This window comes from Megalobrama amblycephala, linkage group LG14 (genome assembly GCF_018812025.1).
Source record: "Megalobrama amblycephala isolate DHTTF-2021 linkage group LG14, ASM1881202v1, whole genome shotgun sequence".
In the NCBI taxonomy this organism is placed as follows: domain Eukaryota; kingdom Metazoa; phylum Chordata; class Actinopteri; order Cypriniformes; family Xenocyprididae; genus Megalobrama; species Megalobrama amblycephala.
In genome coordinates this window covers 22,453,424-22,469,742 of record NC_063057.1, presented here as the reverse complement: position 1 = coordinate 22,469,742, position 16,319 = coordinate 22,453,424, and the positions used below count along the sequence as shown (strand labels likewise).

At 41.0% G+C, this 16,319-nt stretch overlaps 1 protein-coding gene across 2 annotated transcripts in view; it reads right to left on the bottom strand.

The window, feature by feature from the left end:
• Positions 1 to 4,533: 4,533 nt before the first annotated feature.
• LOC125246012 overlaps positions 4,534 to 16,319 on the bottom strand; it is an 80,989-nt gene continuing 69,203 nt past the window's right edge. The window contains exons 3-4 of one of the 2 annotated variants that reach the window (XM_048156854.1): positions 15,116 to 15,664; positions 4,534 to 7,804 (exon numbers count right to left, since the gene is read on the bottom strand). In XM_048156854.1, coding sequence (XP_048012811.1) covers positions 5,985 to 7,804; positions 15,116 to 15,664 — 2,369 coding nt within the window. In that variant the 3' untranslated portion in view covers positions 4,534 to 5,984. The remainder of the gene's footprint in view (positions 7,805 to 15,115; positions 15,665 to 16,319) is intronic. The other variant, XM_048156855.1, reaches the window with a different exon arrangement.

Here is a 16,319-nt window from a genome sequence, read left to right as displayed (position 1 = left end):
TATGAATATATAAAATTAAATAGTTATATGTAAATATATTTTATATATATATATATAATTATTATAATTTTGGGATTTAAATTTATAATGACCCAGGGTGACCAATAGTAACAGATCTGCCAACCAATCACAAGTGATTTTTCTTGTTTAAATGTAGTAGTTTCAACCAATACTGAGTGAGGAAATTCAAGCCATTCTCTGGCAAGGCGCGGGCGCTGCTATTCATATGCTAATTAGAGCCATTAGCGCCTCAGCGCGAGCTCCACATACGTCATGGTTCGTTTCCGTCAATATGTGGCAAAGACGAACGTGATGTTCACAGGCTGTAAACTGTCATTAATTGTCGAAAATTAGGGAGCTTTCCGGCCGTTTACGGGGACGAAAATCCCACTTTTCATGCAGTGACGCATACTGTGTTTCTTGACAAAAAGTGTCTTACAAAAACTAAATCAATATATTGTTTTATATGAAGGAGTAGGCAGCATAATTTTTACATAATTCTGAAGCAAAAACTCTAGTCTACAACCTCCAATACCCAGAAGTCTTGTGAACACAGATTTAATATACTTTTTTTGGCTTTATTTCAGTGACTTAAGTTTTTTGTTTTTTCAATAACCACGCATAAACATTATTCCTTCAAAAACACAAACATGTACATACATGTTCCTCACGTATTATGGTAGCCTAGTTTGTGCTGAATACAGTGTAATGACACTTGTGTCATTAATGTGTTTATGAACAAATGAAAAAAGCACAAATGTCAGGGCATGTCAAAACTTCTCCAAGCCCCAAATCAGCCTCAGACTCCAGAGGGTTAAGATGCTTCACTGTCGCCTCGATCATAAGAATCTTCAGGGAGGGAAACAGTTAGATGTACCTCAGTGTACTCTACTGTAACTTCTGAGTGTTGAACGCTGTTACAACACATGCATCAAATCGCCTTACATACAAATAAAGTTTCTGTCTGCTTAAATTTTTTAAAAATGATGTTACAGTTACAGTAATCATTACTTGTATTTTTATTGGACACAGAGACGATGGAATGGAAGAAGCCTGACTAGACATTTCAGTTGATGTGTTCCAGGGGTGGATCAGGCATGCAAGAGGATTTTCCCCCCGCTGCCTGAATAGGGCCAGTACAGCCTGTGATGTTGACGAGATTCTCTGGCCTGTCCCAGACCAAAGATGTGATTATTTGTGGCAGAATATTTTTTGTTGTTGTTGTTTGGTGTATTGTACTGTACAGTACATTAAGGAATAAAAAATGTGCAAATGTATACATGTGTTCATCATGTGAAAAGTTCAGTGAGGGGGAGAACCACAAGCAGCACAACTTATTACTGCTTTTTGGTTTTGGTTTTTGTAGTATTGTTTTGAATTGATCTCACCAGTGTGTTAGACTATGTTGTAGTGTGTGTGTTTTTGAGGGCTTGTGTGTGATGTCTGAGGGCAAAGTTTGGTTTTTCAGCAAGAGTGAATGGTTGTGAATGTAGAGCTTCATTTTGACCTGAAAATATGATGTTTGCCGGAGGTGAGACTGACGTTGATATTGATCAGGTTGTCATCAATATAAACAATCACGAACTTATTTAACATGTCACGGAATAGATCATTGATGAAGGCTTGGAATATTGACGGACTATTGACCAGGCTGAAGGGCATAACAAGATATTCGTAGTGTCCATTAGCAGTGGAGAACGCAGTCTTCCATTCATCTCCTTCCCGGATGCGGATCAAGTTGTAAGTGCTGCGATGGTCCAGTTTAGTAAAGTACTTGGCTGTACGTAATTGCTCCAGACCAGCAGGAATGAGGGGAAGTGGATATCGAAACTTGACATTTATTTCATTCAATCCACGGTAGTCAATACAAGGTCGCAGACCACCATCCTTTTTTCCCAAGAAGAAGAAGCCCGCTGAGGTAGGTGAAGTAGATGGGCATATAAATCCCTTCTCAAGCTCCTCCTCAATGTATTTCTTCATCGCGTCGGATTCTGGTTGTGATAATGGAAAGATGCGGCCCTTGGGTGGTGTTGTTCCTGGAAGCAGATCAATAGCACAGTCATATGAGCGGTGTGGAGGTAACTGGGAAGCACGCACCTTGCTGAAAGCAACAGCCAGATCTTGATACTCGATAGGGATGCCTGGGTCTCAGCAGTTTCGGCAGTTATCTTGGTTTGAACAATTCTGACAGGTAACGAAGGAGTATGACACAGGCATTTAGGCTGACATTGTTCATTCCAATGAGTTATCTGACCTTCTCTCCAGCAGATTTGTGGATTATGAGTGCGTAGCCAAGGGAGCCCCAGGATGACAGAGGATGTAGATGTAGGTAAAACGTGGAATTGAATTCTCTCGGTGTGAAACAGACCAATTTGCATGGTGAGCGGTTTGGTGATGGCTTTCACGTTTCCTGTGCCCAGCGGGTGACCGTCTATCGCTTCCACTGTGAGGGAAGAAGAGCACGTGATTATGGGAATATGATTCTGTTGAATGAACTGTTGTGACACAGAGTTACCCGCTGCTCCTGAATCCAGCAAAGCGTGAGTGTTGAACTTTAGATGATCACATTGCAAAGTAATGGGAACAGAAACACACATGTCAGATTGAAAAACTGTATTGTCACCACTCACCGGACGTGGGTCTTCAGTTTGTCTCTGTGACACTACTAGTTTAAACAGCATTTGTGTGATATTTTCAGTCAGAATCCTTCTTTCAGCCTCATGTTTCTGACAGTTCCACTGTTTCTTCTTTGTCCATAAAAACAGTACTGTAAGTCCCATCAATTGAATTCTATATAATGTTTGCTGTATTTCTATCAAAATGTCTGAGTGACTGTATTGTAAAGTAGCCAGTGATGAACTCAAGTCTGAACAACTGATATCAATGGTCTTCTCTATCCACTTGCTATGTTTATTGTCTGTCCTCTTTGAAGAATCTGTGTAGATCTAAACGTAACTCTAATACCCATTAACATATGCCTGTACACTATGTGAAATATACTCCTTTTCCTTGTTTTTCTTTTCTAACAATGTAAAATCTGCTGTGGCGTCTGGAAATGACTACGGTCGTATTACCATTTTGAGTAACTTTAAGTTCTGTGGCTTTCTGTATCATGGTCCATCGGAAGATTTTAATTTTCCTCCTCTTCCCAACAAGGCTCTTAAAGGGACAATTCACCCTAAAATGAAAATTCAGGCATCATTTACTCACCCTGCTGTTGATCTAATGCTGTACACCCTTCTGTCTTTTATGGAGCACAAAAGGAGAATTTATTAAGTGTCCCGCTCGGGCTCAAGATTTTTAAAAATGATGTAAAAGTATCACAGAATGACCCCATGCGACACATGCGTATATTCCAGGTGTTTTGGGGTTTATGATAGGGTTTGGTGAAAAACAAACTGAAATCTGATGTATTTTTTCATGAAAATCCTGCCCTTGGTCATTGGTCTTCTGTGCTCGACTGCGTTCATGAGACTCTTATCAGCGTCACAGTTCACTCCCACTCACAGAAAAACACACAAGCTGTGAGAAATCAAGATTAATAAGTACACTACATGAAATACAATGCCTAGAAATCCCAAAAAAGGATAAAAGTATCCCTGTTCTTTCTTCACTGAGTTGAACATCACCAGACCAGAACTCCGTTTATCAGATGTGAACGCATATATTCACATCAGAGAAGAAAGAACATGGATTGTATTTCATGTCATGTTTTTGGTAAACTTGATTTCTCACAACTTGTGCTTTTTCTCGGATTCACTGCTGTGCCAAGTTGAAAGTTAGTGAGGATAACTGTGTGAAGAGTTTTGAAAATATTGAGAAATGGGTCCTGCTGTAAAAAACTGTAAGCCTGAAGCTTCTTCACTGTCATTATATGTATGAGAGCAAGCAGGACATTTTTTTATTTCTCCTTTCATATGGCATTGGAACAACAACACCAATGTGAGTAAATAATGACTGAATTTTTATTTTTGGGTGAATTATCCCTTAAAAGCACTAAAGCATGGGACGAACACCACGAGGCCAAGGGTTCGATTCCTCGCGAATACACGAACTGTGATGAATGTGAGTCACGTAAATGAAACTACACAGTTTGGTGACAGAGACAATTATAAGCCAAATGCAGGTCATTTTGATTAGTGTTCAAACCCTTTTTAAAAACATTTATATGTTCAAGCACTGCTAGATCCATTACATTAGTGCCAGCTGTATATATATGAACACAAGAAACTTGTTAATATGAAAACATTAATATGAAGTGCCCATGATACTGCTTGATCAGCGAACAAGAAAGAACCAGCACATGTGAATTTTGCAGTTCGGCCATGTGAAACTGAATTTAGAATGGAAAATAATCCTTAATGGAATTCACTTTATTCTCACAGTTATTGTAACTGTGTTACTAATATTAACAAAAGGAAAATATCTGAAAACCTTATTTGATGCATACTTCGAGACAGTATTATGTAAATGTAATACTAAATACTGATTCTAAAGAAACTGATGAATAGAATAAAAACACAGAGAGACAACTGAATGTGAAAACGAGAATTTATTGTGTTGAATTCAGAATTTTGTTCTCCTTCCAAGTTAACTGTATTTTGCTGAAATAGATATGTTGATTTGAAACTGAATTGTACTTGACAATGTCAATGTTTTTAATACATTTAGAAAAAGATCATATATTTGAAAGTGAATAAGATACAAAATCTATAAAGCAGAATCAATTAAACGCTCAGTGACAGTAAAATTACATCATCCCAAAACAGCATTCTGATACAATCTGATCATTTGTGATACATGACATATTCAGCTCATTCTGTACAACAAATCAATTTTAAATGTATGGATTTGGCAATTACACAGTTTTTTGTCATCATGCTCAAAAACATATCCATTACCACCACCTAAATCTACTTTAGAAACTATACTAGAACTTAAACCATATGCTGAGAAGATTATTGGAACAGTTTATTCAGTACTGAATTCAGATAATCAAGTTTTTATGATCTCACTGAAAAAACATTGGAAAGATAAGCTTGAAGTGCAAATGACAGAGGAGTCTTGGCAAGATGCTATACATAGGATACATTCTCCTTCAATTTGTATGCGACAAAATCATTCAATTCAAAATTGTTTATAGATTGCACTGGTCTAAGGTGAAGCCAGCCAAATTCACATCAAAAGTAGATGCAATATGTGATATGTGTAGAATGGAACAAGCCAGTCTTTCGCATGTGTTTTGGTCATGCTCAAAATTTACAGGCTTTTGGAAATCAATTTTTTGTTTTTTCTCAGTAGTACTCCAGACACCAACTGAACCCTCTCCTATCACGGCTATATTTGGAGTGCCAAAATATGGTATTAGACTACACAACAGTGCTAAACGTGTGATGGCCTTTGCCACCCTTTTAGCAAGAAGACTTATAAAATGGAAAGATAAGTATCCACCTACCTTTGCACAATGGATTAGAGATCTTACGCACTATTTGACACTGGAAAAAATTTGTTTCTCAGTAAAAGGCAATAGCTGTAAATTCAATGTTGCTTGGCAGCCGGTCTTGACTTGGATATATAACATGGATCCCAAGTTAATTATGTCTTGATCAATTTTTGTTATTAGCCTACCCTCTGTTAACACACACTGATTTTATTTATTTAGTTGTTCATTTATTTGTATTTATTTTATTTAATTTGATGTGTATGTATGTATGTGTATATGTATGTATATAAATGTATATTTATGTGGATTTTATTTATTTATTTTATTTACTATGTTTTAACATGCAGTGAAAGCTTGTTCTGTGGGGATGGGAGTCTTTGTATGTATTACTAAATGACAATAAAAAGACTGACAAAAATAGGCTAAATAATACAGGAATCTACACCATAAAAGTATTTTTAAAGTATTAAAGTGTGTGTAAGTATAATAAAAATGCATTCAGAGCATCTTACCACAGAACCACATGTTTTGGTTAATTACTTTAGTGATTACTGGGCCAACTGAACCAGGTTCTTGGATCATAGAAAGCTTTTTTTCTTGTTGCAGGTTTGTACTGTTTCCAATCCTCTGGAAGCACTTCTCCTGTGGAAAACTTACTGATGATCTCTGCCTTCTTCCTGACAGCCATCAAAGACTGAATGCGATCTTTAAACCCAGGCTTGCGTTCATGTTTCTCGGACTCAATCATCAGATCAATGTAGTCAGGGGTGGACAGAGGATTGGGCTTGAGGGCGATTTCCTGCAGTCGCTCCAAGGACTTTTGAGATCTTTGAATTACTCTGGTCACACCTGACTGAACAACCTGAAACTCATTTTCAAGTTCTTCAAAGATGTTTTCTTTTGACATGACCTGTCCATGTGCAGCCTCATATCGCTTTTTTAAATCCTTATAGGTTTCCTTTCTCTTTTCTGTGACATAAGTCCATCTGTATTTCTGATTGAAGTGCACATTCCAAGCACACTTTCCTGGACACACCGTACACTTTCCATCTTTCATGGCATTGCACTTATATCTTTCACTGTCATTTGCAATTTGGCATGTTTCATGACATGTGAAGTGACACTTCTGGCAATTGGATAAGTAGTAGCCAGTGTTGTTTCTGATCTCTTTTGGGACAGTTACTTCTACTTCATACTCAAAATTCTTGTTTGCCTCCATCTCAGCCTTGTGCTGCTCCAGAGCTGCTCTTGTCTTTTTGATTTCATCCAGTTTTGACAGACCAGCATTGATTTGGGGCTGAAGGCCTTCCACAAGCACTTCCAGCTGCTGTCGCTCTTTCAGGACCTCCTGTGTCAGAGACAAGCTCTTGGTTTCCATCGTGTTAAGGGATGTGAAGAATTTTTTCATGCTAGAAAATCCCATCTTCCAGAACATTTGGTCAAAGTTTTCACAGTCAGAGTCCTCATCCTCATCCCCTGCAGACTGATTATTGTTAGCAAACACAGCAGAGTTGTTGAACTTGAAGTGAAGAGGCTCTCCAGACTCATTGGTGGAGCAGGGCACGCCAGAGACTTTGATGGCCTCGAGAACGGGAGGTGTTTTCCCATCTGCAAAGGTGACCAGCACAAGGATGTTTCCAGAAATATCCTTCCCAAATATGGAAAGAATGGAGTCAAAGATGTATTTCTGTGTGTGTGACAGACGGGCAAGTGAAGCCTGGACTACAAAACACACGGCATCAATGCGGTCGATCCCTCCACGGGCTGAGAAGAACTCCTGAATCTGCTTTGTGATCTTCTGGTCATGTGAGATTCCTCTGGTATCACCGAATCCTGGTGTGTCCACTATGGTCAGAGAATAAGGGACCTTGAAGTCGTCCATGTGATTGATTTGATATGCCGTTATTGCTGAAGTCTGACTTTCAGCCTGGGATTTCTGCTTCCCTTCATCTATCAGCACAAACCGGAAGTCATCTTCCCATTTCACTCCCAGAATGTAGTTGATCATGCTGTTAATTAGAGTGGATTTTCCTGCACCTGTGGCTCCGATCATCATGATGGTCTTGTTCTCTTTTGTGACGTTTTCTTTCCCAAACGTGCTTCTTCTGCAGAATCCATCTCTGTTTTTCCATGTTTCAGACAGGAGAAGTTTAAACATGGGCAGGTTTTCATTGTTTCCATCAGCTATTTTTATGCTCCAGCTGTTCTTTATATCATGTGCAACCCTTAAGCCCTTTCCATCACTGTGGTCATTTCCCATGTTTTTGCTGCTTGTGTTTTCTCTTGATGATTTCTCATTGTCGTTAAAAGCAGACTGGCACGGTCTATTTGTCTTTTCCTGACCTGTTTCCACCTGTGCTGCTGAAAAAAAAAAAAGAAAATAATAATTTGAACATCCAGTTATCAATATAGCATAATTAATTGGTATTCACACTCTGTAAGGCTGCACTGTACCTAGACAAAATTTAATTTGTGTGAACAGCCTAATCTTTAAACATATCATGACACCCTGGTTTCACAGACATGGCTTAAAGCTAGGATTAGGTATAGTTCAATTAAGGCATTTAAGTAGCTTTTATAAATGTGCCCTAGAAAAAGAAAAGCATTACTGGTGTTCATCTTGAGACAAAACAATGGCTCTGACGTATTTTAAGATATGTCAGCGCAAGTTACTTTCAGTTAAAACAACTCAAACATGCATTTTAGTCTGGGACTAGCTTATGCCTGTCATGTGATATAATATTGTTTATCATTTCAATACTGTTACTTTAACTTTGGGAGATAAGAAGTATAAGGGGCGTGTCAAGAGTACATGTGGAGAGTCAAGCATGTAGACTGGGTAGTGTGTTGCAGATTGTTAATAAACGCTGTATTCTTCTGAAGAAACCACTTGTTCAAAGCCATTTTACAAAGCCTTGTTTGTGCAAACAGGGGGACATGTTTTAAATGTATGTTATACTGTTTGCATATTAAGCTGTTTTTCTGAAAGAGTTCCAGAAATGATGATAAAATCATGCCAGAGATTTTTAATGTTTAGAAAATCGAAATATTAAATGTGACCAAAAGCCAAATTAAATCTTTTGAATGATTTTAGTTCTAAGAACGCCTTTTGAGGGACTAAATTATACTTTGATTGGCTGAAAGCATGCAAAACTTCTCAGGTTACAACTGTAAACTTTTCAGGTTCCCTAAGAACAAGGAACAAGACACTGCATCCTAGAACGCTACTGGGGAATGCCCTCACGTGACCGGTGTCTAAAACAATCTGTCCAATCTCAACAATCCTACTGGGCGGCGACAGCCTATGACGTAATGCAAGTGTAACCAGGAAGTATAAAAGGGGCACTTGGAGAACAAGTCATCTGCTTATCATCTGAATGGACTGACAGCAGGCACAATAGAGGCACGGCAAAGAGACGTAGTGTCTCGTTCCCTGTTCTCAAGGAACCAAGGTTACAGTCGTAACCTGAGACGTTCCCATTCGAAAGGGAACTCGCACTGCACCCTAGAACGCTACTGAGGAACGAAATACCCACACCGCCATGCTGAGAGGAGTGCATGCCATATGGCTGAGAAAACGAGGCTAAGAGCCAAGCACTCAACTCAAAGGGAGCACTCTAAAGAGAGGGCATAACTCACCAAGGCCGCTCAAAGCATGGCACCAGCATCTAACAAAAGTGGTTCCTTTAAGGGAGTTAGGCCAGAAAGCTCGAGCTGAGCTTTGGCCTGTCACTTTCAGGGGGACAAACGTCAACCCCTGGAGCCATCAGGGAGGCCAACCCAGCTAAGCAGATGGCTGGGAGGCTCAGAAAGGAGCCTACAACCAAACACAGACCAGAGAACCAGCTCCAATTAGTCTGTACTTTACAGAGCTAAGAGCCTGGCTCATACAACACAGCGGGAAGTCTGTATGAGGACCAACACAGAACAAAGAGCTCCCACCCTGGGGCAAAAAAAAAAAAAAAACAGAACCTACCACAGAGGCTGGAGCCCAGGGGAGCGGAAGGTTTCACCATATCGCCTAGACTCTCAAAACGAGAGGAAACCACTTCACTACAACCTAAGGGAAGGTTAGCAAGGAGGCCAAATCTTTTACTTGCCTGTTACTTGAATCGTGAACTTTGCTGGAGTTCAACCAGAGAGGTGACTCCAGAAAATGTGATAACCATAAAAATGGCTTGCCACATAAATAGCTTCGTTCTGAAAAAAACCCAATAAAACCTACAAATCAAGATCATGAGAGTAGGAATTATAAAATGTGTCACAACTAACCTTCACTTAAAAGGGGGCTTCAGGATCCTAGTAAAAGCCCCTTAAAAATAAACCCTAACTAAAATATACACATATATATATATATATATATATATATATATATATATAAAACTGTCCCCCAAAAAGCCTTAAGCAGGGAGCTTTGAGGACAATGCAAAAGCAACGGCTCAAATAATTAGAAGCGACCTACAAAAAAAGTGGCCTGCCATACTCATGCAGTCTAAAAGGCTGCACTTCTCTTCGAACCTGGTCCGGACCGTCAGAAAAGTTCCAGCTCAGGGAACATACTCATCATCGGCCCAGCCTCAGGACCGATGTAAAAGCGCCTGTGTGGACAAAGGGTACAGAGGGACTGAAGAAGAGGAGAGGGTGGAGTGCAAACCCTCAGAAAGAAAGAAATACTCACTGGCGTTCAGAACGCCTGCGCTGTATAACTTCTCTCAGATCCTGCTTCATCTTCCTAGCTTCTCTCCTTCTCTGCGACCTACTCCTCCTCTGTGGAGGGGCCCGAGCGGCGACGCTAGATTTCTGGCCCTGTCTATGGTCCTCAGACCAGGACGGGCCAGGTCCCCCCAGCTGTCTGGGCGTAGATTCAGACCGGCGCGGTATACATGATTCAAATACTGCTGAGAGCGCCCTCGCCTCTTTGAACTTTCCCACCACCGCCTCGATGGTAGTGCCAAAAAGTTCAGAGGGCAAGACCGGGGCATAAAGGAGAAAACCCTTCTCTCTCCTCGATATCCGCCAGGTTCACCCACAGGTGTCTCTCTGTTGCCACCATTGCCGCCATCGATCTACGGATCGCGGCAGCACTCTGCTTAGTGGCACGAAGAGCCAGATCTGTAGTGCGGCACAACTCAGCTACCACTTTAGGTGAAAGACCCTGACCCTGGTCTAAATCTTTCAGCAGGTCAGCCTGGTAAGCTTGAAGCACTGTCATGGTATGCAGTGAAGCACCAACCTGACCCGCTGTAGGACTTTGCATATTTATTAGCTCAATTAATTATAAAGAGGGGTAATTAAGTTACAGGGAATAAGAATCAAATCAACTGTAATTGATTCACTGTAAATGATTCAGAATTAATATTTAACACTTCATCAATTATTCGTCCAGCGAAAATTTGAGGTTAAAGTATTTTACCAATTCTGGATAAAATATTTTCCTGTGGCCAACAGTAACAATATTTTATTATGATTATTATAAGCAAGAGGTAACTTGATCTTTAAGTTTAAGGCAGTAATTTGATACACAGCACAAGACACTCATATATGTGAAAATCAAAACAAGCTTTATTGACTACTTCTAATGATTACAAGAAACTAAGGCTAAACACACACACACACACATACATACATGCACACACATTCGTGGAGTTGATATGAGCTATGAAAAGTCCCAAGTTCAGTACTAACTGAAATCGTAACCTGAGGAAAATCACAAAAGCAGAGCTTTGGCTTGATTCTTTCGGTTTAAAGGAGTTTCACCAGTTTCCAACAAGAGAGAGAGAGAGAAGTGTTGCTTGTACCTGCGTTCACTCTGACAGCTGAGGTAGGTGGGTGTTTTGTGGCTCTTGTTGAGCGGAATCCCAACTCGGATTGGCTGTTTTGCGGTGACGTCTTCTCAGGGAAGCCCGGCGTTGGGTAGCGTGGAAGCTTTGAAGGAAGTTGCCGGCTGGTGAAACGCGCTGTTCTGAGCGTCTGGCTTGAGCGGCTCTCTTCTTGGGAGACTTTGGTCAGATAGTTCACGGAGTGTTTCGGAGTTCTGGATTTCGACGGCTGTTGGGTGAGAAGTATCAGCTGTGTGGCTCATGGATGAAGATAGTCAGCGACTGTTAGATGGAAAAATCAGCCATGGGACAAAGCAGCTGTGGCGCTTTAGGTGTAAAGTTCAGCCACGGTCAAAGTATCTTCAACTTCTTCTTTTCAGCATAACCCAAACAACTTTTCAGCCATGGTCAAAGTAGCGGTTCTTCAACTACTGTGCTTCAACGACCAGCTTGTTTGGACAGCATCATTTTAAAGGAGAAAGTTCGCTCCGTCCTCAGATGCGATCCTCCAATGAGACGTTGCTACGGAGCTTAGGCACGCCCCGTCTATTGTCTATTGATCACATCGCGTGATATCCGCGGAACATAATCCTGTGATGTTGGTGACTTTATAAAGTTTCCTAATGTCTTCCTGATACCGAATTTCAATGTTTTATGCACACATAATTAAAGAGAATTATAAATCCTGTATGCAGAACTCAAACATGACACACTTCTTACACACATATTACTAGACTGACCTAATTAAAACAATGATTACAAGAGAAAGAAAATTCATACAGGAATACAAGCATATAATGCATCGAATCCAACATGTGTTACAATAGTACCAGTCGAGAGACAGAAGATAGGATAACAGGATGTTTATTGAACACAAGCAGAGTATCAGGAGGACAACAGGTGAGTAAACAGTTGCAAGTTTGTGACTGATGAATGATATGGAGAATGACACAGTCCTTTTGTGATTGCAGAGTGACAATGGAGAATGATACTTTCTGAATGGAGTAGATGACTTCAGACAACACTTCACACCAGATCGAAGACGAGGAGTAGAGCTTGGGTACATGGAGTACAGGTAAGTAGCAAGAGGAGTCCTTGAGGTAAGCATTCAGGTAAGTTCTTAGATGCAAACGAGACCGGACAATGTGACTGTGTGTGAGTGTGTCTTAAGTAGTGCTCGTAATGAGTGTGCTGATGAGGTGCAGGTGACGGTGGTTAGTATTCCGGCGAGGGAGTGCGCTGTGATTGGAGGGAGCCTGGCATTTCTGTGACAGTATGTTAGTAATCACATCATAGCATGGGTTATTCTGGATATAGTTAATACTTTCAATGATCGACAGTTGTCCTTTTGAGATTCAAGATTGAGTCTGTAAGCAGAGTTTAAACAGTGACCGGAGTCACGAGTGACTGGGTCAACAGGGGTTCCTAATTGGGGGATGTCTGTGTGGATCCGTTGTGTTTTAGGTCCATTAATTAATGTTTCCTGTTCCATTTGTTTGATACAAAAGGGGTATTGGTCTTAAACCCATTGGTCTTAAATCCGTTGATTGGTCTTATCCTGGTCCGTTGATAATACAAGAGATTTTGTAAGAGAATTGGTAGATTTAATGTGATCAGGAAGGCCTCAGAACAGATATTTTCTGTTCTTATGTCAGTTACCACTTCTCTTAATGCTGACTAGCTGGAATTAGGAGCTATCCAGTGCCCCCTGGGGATTTTGGGGGTCAGCTAATGAATCTCTCAAATGAAGCTTTGTTTGGTCATGTTGATGAAGTCATTGGTACGTTCTGTCGACCGATGCCCTACACCGCCGGCGCGTATGCCCTGCCGTTCAGACGCGAAGTCGTTTTAAGCGGTCTGTTAGGCAGAGCCGGAGCTTTAAGAGATGATGCCCCACACTGACGAGATAGTTTGCAAATGTCTCGTCAATGGGAGGCATCACCACATATCCATGCTCACGCAATCCTTCAACATTGGCATAAATCGCATGCCCATGCCGATGAATGCGGGCTGAATATGGGTTCTTCCATGCTTTCTCGATCTCAGAATGGATAACGGGAAGGAAAGGAAAGCTCACAGGGGCTGCACGACAGTGGCCAGAAAGAAAATATTCGTTTAATCTACCACAAACCGTTTCTCTCTATCAGACGCGCGCCCCATCACGTTGAGAAGCTCCTCATACGCAGGGCAGGATGGCCGAGTCGGCTCAGATCTCACACTTTCACTGCCAACCTCGGCCATCGACTGCTCTTCATCTTGGCTCGGAGCCAAAAGAGCACTATCTGCTGAACCAGAGGATGCATGAGAAATAGCATCTTCCTCGAGCAGATCACTCCCGCGAACCACGGAATCACCGAATCGTTCGGCGAGTTCCACCTGAGAACCCCACGACTTAAGCTGCCTCTCTGCGTCAGCACGAGAGGGGTTTGAGCTGCCAGGCACAGGTGTCTGTCCTTCTTCCCCCATGAAAATGGACAGACAAGAGCGGAGCGTCCTCATAAGAATACGCTCACAATGCACGCAAACTGCTCCCTCGAGAACAGAGCGTCCATGCTCTTCGCCCAGACAATGAACGCACAAGTCATGTGTGTCCTCCGGTGTCAAATATCTAGGACACGGATCAGCACACCACTTGAAATGTTTCTCAGCCATAGTAGAGAATGTCTTACCTTGAACAGATCGCTACAAACAAACAGTCCCTGAAGACGGTTACACCTGCATTACATAATAGGCTGTCACCGGCCAATAGGATTGTCGACAATATACAGATTGTTTCAGACACTGGTCACGTGAGGGCGTTCCCCAGTAGCGTTCTAGGACGCGGTGTGAGTTCCCTTTAGATTTCATCTATGACAAAATTAGGGGGAAATAGTTCTAGAGGCACCCTGGTGGCTAGTTCCTATTACCAAGTTCCTATAACTATGTGGAGTGAAAGCCCCTATATTATTTGAAAGAGTCTCTTCTGCTCACCAATGCTGCATTTCAAAAATACAGTACAAATTGTGAAATATTATTACAGTGTAAAACAGCTGTTTTCTATGTGAATATATAGTAAAGTGTAACATTACTGATCAAAGCTGAATTTTCAGCATCATTACTCCAGTCTTCAGTGTCACATGATCCTTTAGAAATCATTCTAATATGATTAGCATTTATGGTTACACTTTATTTAAACTCTTTCCCCACCATTTGCAGAAATTTCTGACTTTCTGTGTTCTCACTGTTATACGGTATGGGGCGCTATTAATTCGGAATAAATGAATTTCTAATTACAAAATTGAAATAAAAATGTAAAGCCTGTACAAATAATAGAAATCAGGAAATAAGGGAAATAATTGGGAATCACGCAACAAATAGTATATTTCATTATAACATTTATATCTATTATAACATTTATGACATTTGTAGCTTGGCTGTTTCCTTATAATGGTCCAGAAATTCAAGTTTTCATCATGTTCTTTTTTAATATGACGGCATTATGTTGCTATTTTGCTGCCGCCCAGTTGCTGCATTGTTGATCATGGTTTCGAGTTTCAATATATCTGCCTGTTCCAGTGAACACAAGAACACAGTAATCTCAGACAAATTAATCCAGATATTTTAATCAAATCTGCAAATTCGTTTGAAGAACCGAATTGGCCAGCGATCAGTCTGGCATCTGTCAGATCACCTCAGATCTATTAAGCAAGGTATGAAGAACAGACCCCTGGCTTTCATTAATCTAGTTTAATATAGACATGTGTTTACATGCAAACCAGTATGCTGATAACTTGATGCAACATGATGTGATTGCAGCATAAAATGTTTATTTACAAATAAAGATCACATTTACTCAAACATGTTGTTCACTCACCCCCTTCTGTGGCTTTTGTAGCAAAATCATCATATCTGTTACAAGTCAAGTAACGTCCATCGTTCCCTTGAACAATGTCCTCAAATGTGGCTCTAAGGTCAGCAGAGGTGCTGTTTCTCCCCAGTCTGTAGTGTCTGTTCAAACACTTGTGAATGATTTCCTTCATGACGTCACTGACTTCAGTCGGCTCAGCACGGTCTGGCTCTTGAGTCGTGAGCACCAGGGTGTGTTCAAACACACTGTCAGAGAAACAGTTAAGCACCATCTCCACACACACTTTCTCTTCTCTTGAACACTCATCAGGTTTGAGGACCAGAACGATCACATGAGGTCCTGGAGCAGACAGAGACACACACTCCTTCACTCCCTGTGTCATGAGATTTGACTGGAGCAGCAGAGGCATGTTGATGACGGTCATGTGTTTTCCTCTGATTCTCTCAGTGTACGGCTCTGATCCACTGTCAAACGCTTCTCTTCCTAAGATGAAGTTTCCCACTCGGCTGTTCTCTGACACACTCCTACCCAGAAGAACAATCCTCAGATCACTCACTGAAACACACAACAAACATGATGTTATGCATTATTTTCCATGTTGGGATTTTATTATTAGGGGCCAAGCACCGAAGGTGCTTAGGCACCTATTGTAATCGTTAGATTTCTTTTTATTAGGGGCCAAGCACCGAAGGTGCTTAGGCACCTATTGTATCTGTTGGCGTTCTTTTTATTTTCGATTCTTCTTCTTCTTCTTCTTCTTCTTCTTCCGCTCTTGAAGTCTATGGCAGCCCATAGAACCGCTTGCGGGAAAGTTGTGAAATTTGGCACACAGTTAGAGGACAGTCTGACCTTTGTCCATAGCAAATTTGTAGTCTCTAACTCAATCCCTCTAGCGCCACCAGCTGTCCAAATTTGCACTTATGTTTATGTGTGACAAAATTTTTCCACCATTTTGAATTTTCAGTAAAACCTACTTTTTCGAAGTCCTCCTAGGCCGTTACTCCGATTTTCATGAAAATTGAACCAGATCATCTTCAGACCATGCCGACAAAAAGTTATGGAATTCAAGTTGATTCCTCAAACCAATTTCGAAAAACACACAAACGAATTGTACGTAGTGCTTGCGAAAATAGAAGTGAGGCTGTATCTCCGCAACGCTTTATCATATTCAGACCAAACTTCCGACATGTTATAACAAGCATGACCTGAG